Source organism: Pogona vitticeps, chromosome 4, assembly GCF_051106095.1.
Source record: "Pogona vitticeps strain Pit_001003342236 chromosome 4, PviZW2.1, whole genome shotgun sequence".
Classification (NCBI taxonomy): Eukaryota; Metazoa; Chordata; class Lepidosauria; order Squamata; family Agamidae; genus Pogona; species Pogona vitticeps.
This window is the reverse complement of record NC_135786.1, coordinates 26,574,505-26,594,813: the sequence shown is the minus strand read 5'-3', so window position 1 is coordinate 26,594,813 and position 20,309 is coordinate 26,574,505. Positions and strand designations below refer to the sequence as shown.

The window sequence follows — 20,309 nt, the reverse complement described above, 5'->3', positions numbered from 1 at the left end:
TAGCTCACGTGATAGGAGCTGCAGTTCAACAATGTAGTTGCCACACCACCTTTAAAGTCTTCTTGGTTGTTGGCCATTACCACATCACGGAGGTTTAACCTGAACTTTAAAGTAGCTGTCCCATGTGCTGAACCTATTATAGTTGTCAAATTCAACACCTTGGACAGATTCTGAAAATCTCAGACTAAAGCCTACAGTGAATTCACCATCCCCATGAAATCAAGTTTCCCAGGCTCCACTGCCTTTCTCCTTTCATTCTGGGGCCTCAGCCAATTTAGTAATGCACAGAACTGAAATGTTATTGATCTGAAAACACCTTTCTGCAGTGTACTTTCTCTCTGGCTTTTACATGTTAAGATCTGCTACCCTACTGACCTCACTTAACCATGGGAGCTGGAATTATTTTGGTGATTCTTACCCAGGTGGGAATCCCCCATTTCCAGGGAGATTCATTAGGATTTCAGGAGAGCTGTAGTTTCCAAAAACATGTTCAATTTTACAATATATTTTTTAAATTTGGAAAATATGCAGAATAACCATGCATTAGTACATTAGTACGTCATCTTATCTTTTGCAATAGTGTGTGTATCATTTTTTTCTTTGTCTTTTTTATGTTACAGAGTAGTATGGAGTATGCCATGTGTGGATAGTGCCATTATGCATCCTCGTGAAAATCCACCCCACTTCCCTAGCACTAGACATGGAGACAAATAAAAAAATTATTGCAATATTCATAAGAAATCACTGATTTGTCAATATTCATCCCTTTGTTTTTGTCAATTTCGGAGACCCCGACAAATACAAAGGAACAGATATTTACTTGTTTTTTATTAGTGCCCATAGGCAGCGAGTTAAGACTAGGCTGCCAGAATGGTGGCTTCCCTTAATGCAGCTGAACCTTCTCTTTCTGCCTGTGCACCCACTGAACAGCTGATTGGCAGACAGGGTAGGCTCAGCTGCACTAAGGGAAGCCGCAGCCACCGTGTTTGCAAAAAATGACCCGGTCTCCCTTAGGGCAGGCAAGTCTGCCCTAAAAGAGGCTGCCACTGCCATCTTTGCAAAGGATGGCCTTGTTTCTCCTGGGACTGCAGAGCCTGTCCTGTCTGCTTATGGCCCACAAATCAGCTGATTGGCAGGCTATAGGCAGACAGCGCAAGCTCTGCTGCCCAAAGGGAAGCTGCAGCCACAGTACTTGCAAATATGGTGGTGGTGGTGGAGGCCACCAGCAGAGGCTGTGGCAGAAGTGGAGGCTGCAGTGGCATGGAGGGTAGGTGGCACAGGCAGAGATGGATAATGTAGGGAGTTGATGGGGCAGTGGGAAGGTGGTGGGGACAGACTCTGGAGCTGGAGGCTCAGCTTTTTTTGTAGACAGCCATGGATGGTCTAAAAAAAAAAAAAACTGATGAACCAATTAACTGTTTCATGGTTTGTTGAAAAACTCAGTGAAAATTCAGGTTTCGTGGTTTGTCAACCTTGACAAAACACAAACCAAAATGAACGCAGTTCATTCCCATCTCTATCCAGCACCAAAACCCAGCTAAATAAAGGGAGGTGACCCCTTCATGATTCTATCCTTACGTATTTATTTCAAAGGATGTGTGGAAGCTTCCCAACCTGGCTAATGCCTGAATAAGTGCACACGTATAGACACTCAACCCACCCTGTGCCCTTACTGTGGCACTGCCACCTGATCCTTGTCAAGGTCCATGATGGTATTTGTGCATTTCAGGTCTTCCATGAAAAAAACCTTCCCGTGGCTGGGGAAAATGCAAATGCAAATGTGTAGGATGTGTGCAGGCTTGAAGAAGATCAAATGATTTTACTTCCACCCCCAGACACTCTCCTAGCAAGTGCACAAAGGTCAGCAGGTGGTAGGATTTGCACCAATGCAAAGAAAAGAAAAAAGACAGAGGACGGAGGAATAATGTATTCCAGCATACTCATCCTGACCTAGGCAATCAAAGTGCACACAAGAGGAATGCAAACATTCATCCACAGTCACTCAGTAAACTATTTAGAAGAGTAAACTAGATAGGAATGGGAAAAAAAATTCTAGAACTTGAATCCTAGCTGGAAGTAATGAGAGATGTTAGATGCAACCTCCAAAGCTATACTAAGCACTTTCAGTAACAAATACAGTACAGGAAGATGTAATATAAAGGAGAGCTCCCTTCTGGGAAGGTGGAACTAGTGAACATGGTAAATTCTTTGTTTCCTCACAACTCCACTCTGGAGCGTTAGTCCGCTCTTTGGTCTTGCTCTTTTCCTCAACAGGTCTTGGGTCCTTCCTCCTCTTGCCTGGGACAACCATCTCATTTATATTCCCTTTTTAGCAAGAATCCACTTCGGCATGTTTTTTTTTCATGCTTTCCTCTTTTTTCTTGTGCCTCATAATCCATCATGCCTCTTGATTCAAGGGAAGAGGATGCATCAGGGTAATATCTTGGAGAAAGGAATTACTTGGTGCCCACTAGGTATCTAGGTATACTTGGCAAGGATCCATGGAGGGCCAATTAAACATGGAGGTAAACCCTTCCTGTAGACCCAAGGTCACACCTCCACAGTGGGTTTTTTATCCAATCCAGCAGCACAGCTCTTAATCCAGAATGCTAAAATCAGTTGGCTGGTATCCCCAACACTCTTGTCCAACATTTTCTCAAACCTCTACATCACAGCATCAATAACTCTCCAAGAAGCAGCCCAATCTAGAACAGTTTGGGCTGCCTCTAGAGACTAACCTTAACACCAAATAACAGGTTAGTGGGGCAGAAGAAGTCCTTCCATGTATTGAACAACTTTAACACAATTCTTAATGGAATTAATTTTTTTAAAAAAAAAATCTGAGAAAGAGATTCCATTCCTGACATTTACCAAAATACTCTCATCTGAAATTTTTGGAGATGTGTAGGCAGACCTTGTGAAGGCCAGTACAGGCCAGCCTTCTCTACACTATGTCAGACTAACACCTTCCTAGAGGAAAAATCTTTCTCTTCTTCAGTTACATTCAGCTACGGAGACCCATTTACACAGATACAAAAACATTTATAATCCTAAATAGAGATGGGATATTCATATTTGTCTCCTGAGGGACACAAATATGAATGTTGCCTCCACAGGTTGCTGAGTACTTTGAACCTACTCCCCTGAAGCAGCCGGCCCACTTACTGCTCACACCATGGTGCATGAGGCCCTTGTTTGTGCCACGCCAATTGCGGAAGTAAACTGACTGGCACTTCCCTGCCTCCCTGCACTGCTGATTACTCCAGTGAGGAGGCAGGAAGACGAGTGTCCCCACTCAGCTGCTGAAGCGATCAGCAGTGCAGGGAAGCACTGGTTGGACGACTTCCACAATTTGCACGGCATGAACAACGAAGGATCCGCACACCAGACCGCAAGTGGTAAGTGGACTAGCCAATTCTGGGGCTGGGGGTGGGTTCCAAAGGGCCTGGCCACCTGTATGGGTGATGTTCATATTCCTCTCCCTGAGAGATGAATACAAACATCCCGTCTCTAATCCTAAGGAAGCCGATCTCCAGAGAAGCACATTTCAAGGAGGCAGACTGGGGCAGGGGATTCTGAGTTAGATGATCTAACTTAACATAAGGAAGGTTCCTGAGGAAATGTTCAGGATTTTTGGTGTGCTTTGCTATGTACTCAAATTGTCTTCTTTAAAAAAACAAACAAACAAAAAACCGTGTTTCATTATTATCAAATTGCAAACACATGGCATTCCAGTGGTTGTTCCAGGTTTCCTAACTAGCAATGTAATGAATTTGAGAAGCACTCTTCTTCCTCCCCCTTGTCTTTCTTCTTCTATGATGATGATGAGGAGGAGGAGGTTAAATCCTCCAGATTCAGGTCATCTCTCTTTTGGATACTTAAATTCCAGACAATGCTTTGCATAGCATGTCTGATGACAATTGTGCTAGCATTTCCCAGTGCATGTAGGCCAGGGGTCTCAGACTCAATTTACCTGGGGGCCGCTCAAGGCAGAGTCTGGGTGAGGCTGGGCTGCATCAGATTTTTTTAAAAAAACCTCACAGAATCGCCTTGCCAAAGGAGATAAGCCCCCATCGGTACCTGTGAAATGAAACAGAGCGGGGTGGGGGCCCCACAGATGCACACGCGCGTGCGCGCGCGCACGCACACACACACACACACACACACACACACACGGATGTCCGGCAACCTTCTTCTGAGGGACCCCCATCAAAAAAAAGGCACACTCAGCAGCAGCAGCAGCTACCCCCACCACGACAGAGGAGCAAACTTTGCGAGGCGAGCCCAGGCAGCCTCCAGAGCCAAGGTGGCTGAAGCAGGACAAAGAGGAGGAGGAAACACCACTGGGTGCTGAGGCAGCCGCTGGCTGGGCTGGTGCTGGGGGTGCTCCAAAAGAAAGAGAGCCAGAGAGCCACTTCCCTGGAAGGGGCGGCGGCAGCAGTAGCTACTGTTGGAGGCGCTGTTGAAGGTGCTCTTTGAGGACGGGCCGGGAGCAAGCTCCGCTGTCAGGCATCGCTTGGCGGCGGCTCGGGGAAAAGGGCCGGCAGCGCGCCTCACTCGCCGGCTCTCCCCCAAGACAGCGCCTCTTGCACCCTCCATCTGGAACTGCAGCCTGCAGCCTGGCAGGCTGCAGTTCTGGATGGAGGGTGCAAGAGGCACTGTCTTGAGAGAGCCAGTGAGCGAGTCAAGGCTTTTTTTGACTCTTGATAGCAGAGGATGTGTGGGTGCTTCAGGGGAGGGGCAGGCAAGGTGGGGGCCACAAACTATTATCCAGCGGGCCTCAAATGGCCCCCAGGCCACATGCTTGAGACCCCTGATGTAGGCCATCTTGGAGCTCTGTTGGTTCATCTTATGCTGGCTATTCATATTTATTTATTTATTTATTGGAAACAACACTACCACATAGCGGAGGTAGAAATATCCTGATGGCTTTGTAAGCTTTGAAATACTGTAACCTCTCTACTCTCAACATCCTGCCCTTCACGTCTACCCACCTACTTTTCTCTGTCTTTTTTACTTCATCTGCACAGTCTTTCTCTCTCCATTATGCCATCTGTTACAGCCCTGTGTCCCTAATTCTCCTTTGGTATATTGCCCCACTGAACATGATTATATGAAACCACCTAGATATGTTGGATTGCAATTCTCACCACAGCCAGGCAGCATAGTGTGTTGGCCAGGGATGATGGAAGTTGGGAGTTCAACACGCCTGGCGACTAGGAGGACACCATGACAGGGAAGAAACTCTGAAGATGTAGAAAGGATAAATGCTACCATTTTCAGGCATTCAGAAAACAATGACTTCTGAGACCAGCTTGATAAACAGCAACTATCTGGGACCTACAAGGAAACTCAGCTGAGAGTAAAACTTGAAAAAAAAAATTAAAAAAATCCAGTGGAGAGAATGGAAAAGAAAAATGTCCAAGCTCATAGTGAGAGACCAAACATTTAAGCATATGACTGCAGGAAACTCAGCAGGTTTGATGCTGTCTTTACTTTTGCAGGGGCTGGGCCACATGGCTGCAAACTTCTGACAGAGAAGATGATCTCCAGTGGTGTAGGAATAAATTTGGAAGTGTGGATGCTCATCACAACCATCTCCACAGCCACCCCTCTCCTTTAGGAAAGTCAAAAAATGGAGGCGGCAGGATTGATACATATCACAAACTAAGAAGCAGATCTTTTATGAAGTTAATGGGAATTAACTACTCACTCAAGACCAAAGCACTCTCAGATACTTTTCATTACAATAGGGATAGCTCAACAATATACTGCTCCTAGGCAGATCGTTTCTCTCCCAGCTGCAGTGAGGATTGCAGCTAAGCTAAGGTGGAAAAAAAAGGAAGTTGAGAGGTGGTTGGTGATGTTCCAGTCCCTGAGTTTCAGAAAGTCCCTGCACTTCGACTGTTAAAGCCCTGGTTCCACTACACCACTGATCATTCCATTACCCATGTGCTCAAGGTTTAATTTCTGCTTCATATAAACCAGCTAGTCTAGAGTAGAAATCGTTCTCTACTTCAGCTACATTGCAGAGTTACACAGATCCATTTACACACATACAGAAATATTTATAATCCTAAGGAATCCTATGCATGTCTTGAGAGAACTGATCTGCGTACCGAAATTCTTCCAGGGCTTGGATTTCTTGGTGTCAGCTACCAGAATTCTGACTTGGGGGACTCCTAGTGATTTCTACGGGCTGTAGTGAAAGAAAATCTGAAAGTCCCGTGCCAATTTACGATTACAAGCTACAACTGAATTGCATTCAACAGTTGTTCCATTATTATAAGCTCATGCTCCCAAGGTCTGGCACCTTGGTGCCCTCCAGGAATCTGGGGTAGCAGTTCCCACAACCCTTGATCACTGGCATTGAGGACTAGGGCAGAAACCATCTGCAAGGCACCATATTGGGTAAGTTTGTGCATCTATTTTTGCTTCCCATTCAGGACGTCAAAACCAAAGTAGAACTACAGAAGTTTTTTTTCTTCACAGCTTAAGTATCAAACTGTATAACAGAATTTATAATTTGAATACTTAGCAGTGATAAGACTCATGATGGTTCAGCTATATTTCCTCATAGATAAAGGGGAAAGCTTTAGGATGTCTTGGCTGCTGTGACTCCTAGTCTAAATCCTATGTTTTAGGGATGATTGGGGATTTCATACTGTCCACATTTTGAAGCAAACTGACTCGATTAACTAATAATTATGGTTTTCACCTGCCCAAAGTTTGCAGTTAAACAAAAAAAGTACTAGAGTACAAACATGCACATTTTAAGAAAATATTAAAATACATATAATTTGTTAGAAAAGCAAGTATTTGGTGCTAGAATAACATACTAATTTTATATTTTATTTTAAACAATTTAAAAAATAAGATGGATTGTCTTGCTGTTTTTGAAAAGGAAGATTAATGTGGAAATAGTATGGAATGGATTTTTGCATGAACAGATGTGAAACTGACAAGGAGCAGAAAGAATCTTTCCACTCCTGCTGTGCCTGCATGCGGAGAAACTACCACAAAAACATGTAGACTTTGGCCTTTCAGCACGCTACTTTATAGAGGGCACTTGTTCATGGTCTAGGCACCAATCTTCAAATTTGAGATTAAGATGTCATCCTCCCCATCTCCACCCCTCAAAGAAACTACACTGAAAAATGGGATAATCACTCATTTGGCTATGGAATGTTTCAAGGGCCAACACTGTGTGTGCATTAAGGTCATTTGAATTTTTTTAAGCAGAACTGACTTGGCTATATTATGGAGATACATGCCATGGAGTCTAGGAGCATTTGAACTTGGAGATGAGCTGTGCTAATTTAATTCAGAGTTTGGTCAGATGGCACTTTATCACTTGGTTTGGAAGCTTGGGAATAGGCTAGTTCACTTCCTTTTCCAGCTGATGTTCTGCTAATTGTGAACCAGCCCAGTCCTTCTGTGTGGATGCAGGCATTGCTCCAAATGGCACAACACACCACAAAGTGGTCCAGTTAACCTAAATTGGCTATCTAGTTGCATGCTTGTTCTTGCCTTCAATTCAAGTTTTGCTTACCTTTGACTATCTCAGAATCAAATAATATTGAAATAATGGAGTTAGAAGGAGCCTAGAAGGCCAACAAGCTGAATCCCCTGTTCAATGTACGAATCCAAATCAAATTATATCAGACAGATGGTTGTCCAATTTTCCCTTGAATGCCTCCAAAGGTGGAGCACTCCCCACCTCCCAAGGTAATTAGTTTCACTGTTGTACTGTTTTCACAGTTAGGAGGTTTTTCCTGAAATTCGGAAATCTGGTTTCCTATAGCTTCAGCCCATTATTATGTGTCCTGCACTCTGGGATGATTGAGAACAGATCCTGCCCCTCCTCTGTACGATTACCTTTCAAATACTTGAAGTGTGCTATCCTATCTTCTCTCAGTCTTCTTTTCTCAAGGCTAAGCATGCCCAGTTCTTTCTTTCTTTCCTCACTGGGCTTGGTTTCCGTTTACCTAGTCGTCCTTGTTTCCTCTGAACTTGTTCCAATTTGTCCTCATCCTTCTTAAAGTGTATGTCCAGAACTAGACATAATGCTCCAGATGAGGACTAAGCACTGCTGAATGGAGGGGAACTAACACTTCACAGGATTTTGAGACTATGCTTCTGTTAATGTAGCCTAAAATAACATTGGCCTTTTTTGCATCCGCCTCACACTGTTGGCTCATATTCAGTTTTTGATCTACAGCAATTCCAATATCCTTCTTGATTGTAGTATTACTGAGCCAAATATCCCTCATCTTGTAACAGTGTGTTTATCCCCCCCCCCCCCCCGCCGGTGTAGACTTTCGCACTTATCCCTGTTAAATTACATCCTATTCTTTTCAGTCCAGTGCTTGAGCTTATCAAGATCTTTTGGATGTTTGCTTCTGTCTTCCAGGGTATTAGTCCACTCAATTTTATATCTTCCACAAATTTGTAAAACATTCCCTGCACCTCCTCATTCAAGTCATTATTAAAAATGTTTAAACGCACTGAGCCCAGGACTGAGTCTTGCAGATACCTCCTTTTAGTTCGAGAAGGAGCCATTGATAAAGACTCTCTCTGTACAGTTCTGTCACCAGCTGTGTATCCACCTGATCGCTGTTCTATCCACCCCACACCAAGTTAGTTTGCTAATCAGATGGGGCACTTTGGCAAAAGCTTTGCTGAAGTCAAGGTGTATTACATCTTTAGCATTCCTACGATCTACCAGTCATCATTTATGCCCCACCAATATCAGTAACCATACAGTGGGGTCTTGACTTGAGAACTTAATCCGTATTGGAAGGCGGTTCTCAAGTCAAAAAGTCTGTAAGTCAAGTCTCCATTGACCTACAGTGCATTGAAAACCGATTAATCCCGTAACAGGCCGTTTTTGTTCCATTTTGGTTTTTTTCTGGTCTGTAAGTCAAATCTCAGTCTGCAAGTCAAACCTAAATTTTGCGGCCAGAGAAGTCTGTAACTCAAAAAGTCTGCAAGTCAAGCCGTCTGTAAGTCAAGGGTCCACTGTACTCAGTTTGACCTAGACAAGATCTAACCAATTGAATTCAATGAGCTTACCATTCCTTCCCATTTTCAGCCTGATCTATGTCACAGGGTTATTGGGAGGCTACAGGGCTACAGGAGAGCCACACATGGCACTTTTAACTCACAGGAGGCAATGTGGATTACCTGTGCAGTGTATAAATCAATCAGTAAAAATATTTTGATAACAGATGAGTGAAGAGTCCCAGACAGGTTCTTTTTCCAATTATACACTAGCACTTCATTCAAATCACCTCCATTCATATACTGGACCCTGGCTTAGTTGGTTAACATTAGCCTGCACATACTGCCAGGATGGGGTTTGGGTTTGGGTTGGGGAAGCATGATCTCAACAGAGCTGGGAAATATGATTTTTTTTTTTTGGACAACAGCTCCCAGAAACCTCTCAGTCAGCATAAAAAGATCATGGGAAGAATAGTACAAAAAGGGGTAGGGGAATATCTCTCTGTTTTGGTCAGATTAGAATCTCAAGATTTTACAAAATCTGGTGGACCAGACCTAGTTGGTGGCATTATTGTTGTTTAAACCTGGGTCAGTATACAGTATCCTGTTTTCCACAGGGCCTAACGAGATGTCCCTGGGAAACTGACAACCAGACCATCAAGGAAACGTCCCTCCTCTCTCCATACCCCACTACTGTCTCCCAGTAACTGGCATTTGTTGACATACTGCCTCTGAATACAGATATCCCTACATAGACCCATCTTCCATGAATGGACCAGATAATCCTCTTTTAAATCTAGCTACGTGGCTACTCATCTCCTGGCAGCAATTTCCATAAATTAATTATGTGTTGTGGGTGACATACTTCCGTTTGTCTGTTCTGGAATCCACTCCCTCTCTGAGTAACCACATGTTCTAATATTATGGGAGATGGAGGAAGGGAAGAAGGGAGGAACAGAAGGAAAATCTCCTCTATCCACTTGCTTCACATTATTTTTACTTCTTTACTTCAGTGAATTTATTGTATGGCATCTTAGGCAAGTCTCTATCTCTATGTTGCAATCTCAGAGATATCAGTTCAGGAAATTTGGGAGGAGGTGAGTTCTGCCTCTGCACCTCCATTTCAGGCCACATGGGATTCTTAATTATGTGTACCTAACAAGCTGGGGCAACCTGGGCATAGTAGTCCAAAAATGCAGTTCTGCACAGTTCAGTTACTTTGCACACTGACACATGAGAATTAAATTGGTAACACAGACCAAACGTAGGCAAAATCTGCATAGTGCTTTGTACATATATGCGTGGGTGCGGTGTTTAAATGGATTCAAGATAGAATTCAGCAAAGTTCCTTTTGTTGTTATTGTTGTTGGTGGTGTTTGCATATATGGAACTGCTGGATAGCTCAGTTGTTTAGTTGTCTGACTGTGGAGCCAAAGGTTGGGAGTTCGATTCCCCACTGCACTTCCTTGACAGAGTCTGGAACTGATGGTCCATGGGGTCCCTTCCAGCTCTGCAGTTCTAAGATGATGATGATGATGTGGAATCTAGGAGATGACATCTGCAGAAAGAAGTTTACCACCTTGTGGTGTGAGAGAAAGACTGCTTTCTCATCAATTCTTATTAGTCTGGATCCCGATCGAGGTACATGCAACTGAACTAATTGAGTCAGACGGCCACACACGACTTCTTCCTCACAGTAGTCCTGCCAGGCCTCCTCCATGAGCTACATAGAAAATCAAGGGATCCGGCCAAATGGAACAGGCTACAGTGAAGCTGCAGGGCAGGCTCAAAAATATTCTACCATTTGAGGTGGAACAGTGAATGGTGCTGCCCCATCCCCCAACCATCGAAGTCAAACTGCACAGCACTAGCATGCCAGCACCAATCAAGTCATTGTGGCAGATCACTTACACAAGCATCTCTGACCATCCTTGGCAGGAGAGTAACAAAGCAAGTAACTAATAGTATCTCGCCCTTCCGTAATACACAGAAATGACTGCCTGAGGCGGCTTCCTCACTATCTAATAAGAATAACTGTAGCACTACAGAATTGGAAGGGACCCCACGGATCTCTGAATCCAGTCCCTGTCAAGGAGATACAGTGGGGAATCAGCCACTCAACCTTGGGCTCCACAGCCAGATGCTGAATGGTGATGCTCACTCTGTTCGGAGAGAAAGGGATTTCTCCCCTGAAATCTCCCAGACGAATATCTCATGCTCATGCTTCCATCCAGTTGTTTGGCATCCTCCATTTCCTCTTTGTCTTAACCCTGCACCACAGTCTGCAGTCTTCTGTGCAACACTTTCTGAAGCATTTGTACCACCACCACCACCACTACTACTACCGCTACTACTAATTCTGACTAATTGCAATATTTTTTGAGGGTTTCCCATGTAGAGAATACTCAGAAGTGGCTTATCATTTCCTTCTTCTGGGGAAGCCCTGGGAATGTGCAGCTTGCCCAAAGCTATGCAGGCTGGCTTTACTCACAGGCGGCACAGTGGGGAATTGAACTCTCAAATGTATGGCTCTGCAGCCAGATACTTAAACCACTGAGCTATCCAGCCAGCCTCATTTATAAGGGCCTGGAAAAGCTGTTGTGGGAAGGATGGGGTAGAGACGTCCTCTTCTGCCAGCTCAGTTGCACTCATCTAAATTTGGATCCAACCTATTTTGTGGTATTATTAAAAGTAATCAGAGCAAATGGTCCTGAAATAAACTGCTGTTTGCAATTTAATCTTCAATATGTTTGGCAGCAGGGCTTTGAACTCTGTCAGGAATCTCTCTGCACTTCACTGTTCACCTTGTGAAATCTCTCATTCCCTGCCTGCAGACAGAAATCTGAAACAGAGATGATCTCAGTTCTAAATGGGAATAATAGCCACCTACTTCACATCAGTTGTTGCAAGGAGGAGCCTAATAAAGTTTTGCAGCATTTTCCATAGTGCAACCCTGCCTACCCCAAAGTAAGTTCAGCTAAGATCAATGGGGCTTACTGCTGGGTAAGCGAAACTCTCAGGAATGAGAAAGCTCTAGCCATTCAGATATTTTTGACCTACAGACCCTATCATCCTTGACTGTGCTTGCAGGAGATGATGGCCACTGGAGTCCAGCAGTGAGGGAGATGGAATACAGCTCTCCCAAACGGACACAAACACACACACACACACACACACACACACACACATTTTGGGAACTTCAAGACTTGCAGTCTGAAAGTTCCCACATATGACAAAACTCCACAAACTGGATGGAAAGGACGACCTCTCTAGGGCAGGGGTTGCCAAGTCTGGGTCCTCAAATGAAATCCAAGATATTCTAGTCAACCTGGTCAACGATTAGAACAGGCTTGTCCAACCTTGGCCCTCCAGATGTTCTTAGACTACATCTCCCAGAAGCCTCCACCACCACCTCTGCTGGCCAGGATTTCTGGGAGTTGAAGTCCAAGAACATCTGGAGGGCCAAGGTTGGACACCACTGGATTAGAACTTCTGGGGCTTGTAGTGATCTAGGAGGTCACTTCAGCACCTGGATAAGTATAAATGCACACAGCAAGGTCCCTCCAGCTGTGTGGAACCAAGCTTCCTGAAAACTGGCAATGAAAGGAGTTGAAGGAGTGAGGTACCTGCTTTGGAGTCATACCTGCAAAGATGGAAATGCTATTTTGTGGGACTATAACTCTCAGAAGCCTCCCAGTCATGCTGGTTGTGGAGATTCTGGTGGCTGCAGTGTCAGCTTTCCCAAGTTCTGCACAACTCCAGGGCTGCTTAAGATTCTCTTGCAATCCCATTCAGGATCAATTAAGCTCTCAGAAAGAGAAAGACGAGAGACTGAGAACTCAATTTTCTCCTTGGTTATTCCCTTCAAATTAACATCTATCAACAGAAATCACCCATTTGAAGCAGCTGCCGGCCTCGACGTGTTCACCTGAGGAACTGCAGGGAAGCAGATGACCCACCACCACCACTGTCCCACCCACCCTTCTCCCGGCAACAGGCACACACCGACCCTTCAAGTGCAAATTGCCCGCCAACTTCGCTCGCCTTCACCTAGCCAAGAGGCAGATTCAGATCCCGCTGTTCCTAGAGCGTAAATATTCCTAGTTCGCCGTCAAGCAACCAGAAACAGCCCGTCCTCTTTCTCCCCACCTGTGGCTTGCAGATTTGCGCCAATGTGCAGCTCGACGCCAAGACGCTCCGCTCCCAGGTTTTAGTAGATGGAAAAAGTGTGTGCGTGTGTGCGCGCGCTCCCGCTCCCGTGCGCGCGCGCGCGTGCAACGGAGTGTGGAAAGCTGAGGCGGGGACAGGAGAGGTAGAGCCCAGCTTCTCCTTCAGCCCTGCATGCTTTCTTTTATGTGGATTTGCAACCGATCGATTTAGAGGGTCGGAACAGAAGCAGCCGAAAAGCAAATTAAAAAAAAAAAACAAAGCCATCGGCTCCCCTCTTCTTCCAAGACATTCCTATCCTTTCCAGAATTCCGGAATGTTAACATCCATATGGATTCTGCAGATCTGTTTTCGGGGAAAGAAGAATTGGCGGGCTGGGGAGGGGCGAGAAAAGGCAAGGATACACATATACACCCAGGGCTCGAATACAATCCTTTTAGTTTTCAAAGCCAGTTTCCCTTTTAGATGCTCTTCCTCTTTCCCAACCTTATTCCAAAATTCCAGGATTTTAAAAACAATCAACACCATCTCCAGCCCTGAAGTTGAGCTATGAGTGAAATTGACTAGACAGGAAGGTGAAATTGACTAGACATGCCAGGCGAAGGAACTTTCCCACCACACCACGGATCTTTCCTCTCACCAACCCCCCCCCACGCGCGCCCGCCTTTTTGAGCGGGGAAAAGAATCAAGAGAAAAGAAAGAGCATTTGCTGGGGGGGGGGAACGTACAGTACAAGGCACGGAACCGCTTACTTGTGCTTTCCCATGGGCTTCCCCGGCGTGAGCTGAGGGCTGGATCCCGAGGTATAAAGGTTGTATCTCTTGCCATAAGATATCGGCACCGGGGGGCGGTAATAGGTCCCTTTGGCATCGGCCAGGCAAACGAGCGTCCCGACGCAGAGCAGAGAGAGCGACGCGCAAGAGAAGGTTTTCCCGGAGAATCTTCTCGCCTTGGTCATGTTCTCCGTGGAGAGTGAGCCAGATCCACCACGACTAGAAGGCTCTCCCAATCGCTCCCCACCACAAGGTCCGCCGGAGAAGGGATCGTGGCTGGAGCTGGTGTGCCAAACGGAGTGGGGTGGGGTGGGGGTGGGGGGGTGAAAGGAAGAAGGTGCCTCGAAGCTCCCCTCCCTCCAACCTCCGATGCCACCTTCTTGCCAAGACGCGGGCGAATCCTCCCAAGGAACGGAGACGGCCGAGGGACGACCGGACACTCTCGAAGCCGGCTGAAAAGCGGTGCTCTCGGGGCTCTTGGTGGAGCGGGGATCCTCCAGCGCAAGCCTCTTTTGTACCTTTCCTTGCTCTTCGCTCGGCTTCGGGCAGCACCGGCTCCCCTAGTAGAGGAGCCAGGGAGAGAGGCGGGTCCCGCTCCTCTTGGATTAGCATAATATTCCATCCATCCCCTCCTCCTGCCGCCTGGTCTTTGAAATACTCACCCCTACCAATCAGGGAACAAACCCCCGCAGTGTAGCATAAGACAAATGATTTTTTTTTAAAAAAAGGAAGACAGGAAAAAAAGAGGAAACAATAGCAGGGGTGAGAGAGAGAGAAAGAGGCAGAGGAAAAGAGGAGTGAGCAGGGAATCAGAGGGAGAAAGACCAGCTCCTATGCCTGCTTTCAGAATGCCAGCTTCCAGGAATGTTGGCAGGGGTGTGTGTGTTTCTTAGGTCTCTCTGATATCCTGATTTGGCATATCCGATCCTCATAAACCAGGTGCCATCCATGTGTGGTGGCCACCAATTCCCCAGGAGCTCTCAGACAAAGGGAAGCATGGGTGTCGCTGTCGACTTAGGAGAAAGATAGACATGAACCTACCTGACACAATGGTCTGCTTTAAAAGAGGAATCTTCCTGCACCTTTCTGTGTTTTTTTTTGTTGTGGTCAGCAGCAGATCATGGACAAGGACTGCTCTCTGGTGGCTAACCCTCCACTTAGACAGGTAATTTATTGGGTCACCATGAGCCTTTTCTACTTCTTCCTGCTGGCCTCCTTTGCAGGGCTGTTATGAGGATAACATGGATGGAGCGGAATCAGGTACACTGCCTGGAGATCAGTGGAGGGAAGGCAGGATATAAATGTAACAAGTAGGAAAAAGAGCTGTGGGCTCAGCATGTATGTTTGCAAGCAGAACATCCTTGGTTCACCCCCTGTTTCATGGATTGTAATTTGTAATCAACAGAGATTAGGCTTCATCACCAGTCAGCAAAGTAAGCCAGCATGAGCCAGATGGGGCACAGACAATGTGCGACCCAGGGATCACACATAGCCCTCCAAAGCCATTTTTACAAGCACCAGATGCCTCCCCATCAGCAACAAACAAATAAATTTACAGAAGGTATGTGCCATTGTTTTGCAATAAAATAGTATGACGGGTCTACAAGAGAACTTCTTGAAATATCTGATTTTTATTTTATTTTGTAAATTTTGCTGATGTTCATGGCTGCTACCATCTCCAGTGAATCCCAAGTATAAAGAACTAGTCCTCAAGCCTTCTGAAGTTGCCCATCACTGAGCTGAATGGAACACACACACACACACACACACACACACACACACACACACACACACACACACACACACACACACACACACACACACACACACACACACACACACACACACACCTTGGCTCCTAGTTACCAGGTTAGAGATACAAGGATTTTCCATGGGAATTCTTTCCATATGCCATGTCACAGGCCAGGCACTCAAGAAGAAACAGTGAAGAACAATGTGCATCCAGAACATCCAAAATTCCTCTTGAGATCAAGTAAACACAACCCATGCCTGCACTTTTTCAGTTATTCAGAATTGCTTCTATGGATAATATTTATGTGGACTGGAACCCCTGTAGCTTTCGTTCCCCATAGTAAATATGTAAATACTAGTTCCTCTATAGATATCCAATCTGGTGGAGTGGATAGAGTGATGGACGAGGATTCTGGAGATCAAGGTTTGAATTCCCATTTGGTCATGGAAACATACTTGAGGAGTAGAACTGGTAAAACCACTCCTTAAATATCTCACTTACCTTGGAAGCCCTATTTGAAAGCCCTACTGTCAAGTTCCAACTTGACAGTACCTAACTAGACAATGACAACTCTCATTGCACTTTTACTTTACTTTTACTTTTATTGAACTTGTACCCCGCCCGTCTAGACAAAGTCTACTACTTTTACGTTTCTCACATTTATTCTGGCCTCTTAACTATCCTCTTGACAACTTTCTGAAATGATAGGAAGAATACAGTCATTTGAATGTTGAGCCTCTGAAACTCCTCATCCTTTTGATTTTCTTCCCCCACTAGTGTGGTCTCCTGGATGAAACCACCTTACATTGAGTGAGATCAATGGTTTTAGTTCCTCTGAAAGTACTTCCTCAGTCATCAGAAGAGCTTCTTGCTTCCTGTGTTAGAATCAATATTCAGGTATAGTTCTGCTCTTGTAAATCTCAGTGGCTTCTCGGTCAATTCTCAAACTCAGCTCTCCATCTCATGAAGTAGATAAACGTAATGTCCTTAAGGAAGGATTGCCGTATAGATAAGTAAAGGATTTTGCCATTTAAAGGGCTATTAAAATATTATTGAATGTTCTACCTGCCAAAAACTGCATTTTTCCACATTCTAAAACTTTTTTTAAGTGTTGGAACAAGACAGCATATGTTCCCTGCTTCAGCAAGGTTTTGCAGAAATGGCATACTGTCACTGTCATTGCAAAAGCACATTCAAGTTAAAAATGGTTTTCCTTCACCTTTCTATGGAAAAAATGAGTTAAAAAATTGCAATGACTCAGAAATGCTTAGTGTAAAAATCTTCATAATCTGGACCCATGCTGGAATGTCCACACACTTCTAAACAAAACCCAGAATCCAAGGCCATTTCCCAACAAAACTAATATTGATAGAACAGGGCTTAGGCAAGGGTTTTCAAAAATTATTAGTACAGTCCTGGGCATTTCCCAATCAGCATGACTACTGGATTCTGAAAGTTGTTCTGGATGTTCGTCTTCCACACACACACATACACACACAAACCCCAACCTTTTCCAAGTTTTGTGCCAGAATTACTGCCAAATAGCTCTAACATGTTTGGCATTCTGCAGTCTTTCTCAGCCATGCTTGTACAAGATTTCTGTGTGCCAACTGCGGAGGTGTGCAAAGCAGTACACCCCCCCTAAAAAAAAACGGAATGTGTTTGGCCACACAGTGTGTTACACCCATACTAGCCCAAAGAGATGATGGTGTGGGTGGGTCATTTAGTCTGCTAGGAAAGGTATAAAATTTTAAATTAGCTTTGCAAGATTACCCCAAGGATCCATTGCCTAGCACTCTCTTTATTACAACATACTGCCAGAGGTTCCCAAGCAACCACTGTTCCTTTTACCCAGTGATTGATACACTCCCTATCTAAACAGACTTCATTCCACTTTCAGCTGGATAGTTGCATTAGGGTGTGATCGGACAGAGAAACAGCTCACATGTTGAGCTACTTGTGGCACAGACTAGTCTGAGCTATTTTCCAGCAATCACACAATGTACAGGAGACAACAAACTAGCCTGACCCCACTCCATGGCTAAGTTGTACCTTTTTGATCCAGTGGTAGGGCTACTTTTATGCAGTGGGGGAGACCTGGGTTGCAGTGATTCCTGTAGAGACAGAAGCAACCATTCCCAGCATGATCAGATGTGAGATTTGTTTGCCATTTGATTGCACCCTCAGTTCGCTGTAGGAAAAGCAACAGACTTGCAGTACTTCAAAGACTGGCACACGATTTATTTGGAATCAGCTTTCATGGACTATAGCCCACTTCTTCAGATGCATGGGATATAACTATCTACTGGATGTTGTCTATGACAGCTGCACACATCTATCAGAGGTTGCAGTCTACTGTGGCTATACTCTATGCTTCTGATCTACAGTACCAAATAAAATGTGGTAGTCTATAAGGCAGTGGTTCCCAATCTTGGGTCCCCAGCAGTTCTTGGACTAAAACTCCTGGAAACCTTCACCACTATCTGTGCTGCCCAGGATTTCTGGGAGCTGTACTCCAAGAATATCTGGGGACCATAGGTTGGAAACCACTGCTTTAAGACATGGCAGCATTCGTTGGTTATTTGATGGACATCTGCCTTTTACACCCTACATTGATGAGATGAGAGGTACATACATATATTCAAGACTAATATTCTGTTGCAATTGAGAGACTACAGCCATCATGAATCCTCTATAAGATTTCAGGGAGAGGAATATGGAAAATTGCCTTATATCTGTCTATTTGTTCATCTGGCTCAATAAGGAAGGAAGAGAGCAACTGAGTCTTCAAAGGCCACATCTAATATAAAATATGCTGGCCAGACTGTTGCTTTCAAGACCACATCGCACAAATCTTGAGCACTGGCTCCCCATTTGCTTTCCAGCTCAATTCAAAATGAAGGATTTGATCTATAAAGCCTTAAACTGCCTGGGGTGAAGGCATCTGAAACACCATTTTCTCCCATACGTACTTGCCCAGAGCTTGAGATCATCAACAAAGACCCGTTACATCTTCTACCCCCCACCCCCACCCCCAAAGGTTAGATTGGTGAGGCAGGACTTTCTCAGTAACAGCACCCTGACTGTGGAAGTCTCTTCCAAGGGAAGATAGTCTGGCTCCCTCTCTGTTAATTTCCAGCTGGCAGCTCAAATGGGTTTGAAGGCTTTAGGTATCTGGCTGCAGAGCCAGAGGTTTAGAATTTGATTCCCCGGTGTGCCACCTTGATAGGGGCTGGATTCAAGCCATAGGGTCCTATCCAGTCCTGCAGTTCTAAGATGATGTTGTTGTTGATGATGTTGAATGATTCTAGGATTGGTTTTTGGAAATCAGTTTTTGGAGATTTGGATCTGTTTTTAAGTGCTTTCAGTTTGCTTTTAAAAAGGTTTAAAACTGTTTTTTTAATGGTGCCAATTTATTTTTAATCTTTTTCAGATGTTTTCAATCACTTTGATCTCCTGCATTACACTCGGGGAGAGCCAATGTGCAGAAAAGCAATAAGCAGATGCTTAGTGCACTAGATAAGTATTTGTTTTCCTAGCCCACACTTCTTTTGTTACACTGACTGACAGTAGCCTTCTGAGGTATCCGTCAGCAGTATGTCATATCACCTGTTTCACAATCCCTGTGACTGGAGATGCCTGTCATGACTCACCCACAGCAATGCCAAGGCATAGACCAGTGATCTGTTGCATGCAAAACATCACAAAGTCTTAAGCTCTCCACTGGAAGATGGATTGGCAGAACCCAGGTGGAACTGTGATTGAGAATGTTGAGCATTCTGGATTCAGACATCTCTAGACCTCTCTTATTCCTCACATTCCCCTGTGTTGGGAGAATAAGCTGTGTAAATCTGTGTTAGGAAACTACAAAACACTGAAATACTGGCACTGTCACCTAGTGTTACAAGTCTCGTTCTTGTAGTTTCTGTCCAGTTGCGCGCGCGCGCGCACACACACACACACACACACACACACACACACACACACACACACACACACACACACACACACACACACACACACACACACACACACACACACACACACACACACACACACACCCCTCTTCCCAAATTCTGTTGGGATCCAGCTTAGAGCTTCAGACTAAAACCATGATTCTGTCTGTAGACCAATTTAAACCATATTTTATGGATATGATGGGGAGGCCAAGAGATAGGAATGCAGCCAGTGTCTTTCCCAATAAAGGGAATATCTGAAACCAGGCTCAAGCTAAACAGGGTATCTGGTAAACCTTACATTATTCTGTGCAGCTAGTTACAGAGTAGAGGAGTTTAGTAGCTGGGCACATGCTTGGTATGTAGGTTCCATCCCTGTTTCTCCAGGGAAGGAAAATGGAATTGAAATCTGAAGCCCTTGAAAACCATTGACAATATTAGTTTCATGGCTTTTTAAAATTAACCCATCTTCTCAACATTTGTTTAGTCATGTTCTTTTCTTCCCGGGGAAGAACCTGATCTATCTATATACCCACTCTTCCTATTTTCTGTTGATGGTAAGGCTGTGTCAAATAGGGACTATTCATGTTGACCCAGAAATACCCTGAACTGAGGCAAACAGGCTCCATCTGGTTCTGGTGCAGATCAGGACCATCC

The 20,309-nt window shown here is 44.9% G+C and overlaps 1 protein-coding gene across 1 annotated transcript in view; it reads right to left on the bottom strand.

Annotated features, from left to right (window-relative positions):
- The window catches only part of EMILIN3 (elastin microfibril interfacer 3), a 37,757-nt gene extending 23,259 nt beyond the window's left edge, over nt 1-14,498 (bottom strand). Inside the window, exon 1 of the mRNA XM_020789216.3 lies at nt 13,923-14,498. Coding sequence (XP_020644875.3) covers nt 13,923-14,128 — 206 coding nt within the window. The 5' untranslated portion in view covers nt 14,129-14,498. The remainder of the gene's footprint in view (nt 1-13,922) is intronic.
- Nucleotides 14,499-20,309: the final 5,811 nt, after the last annotated feature.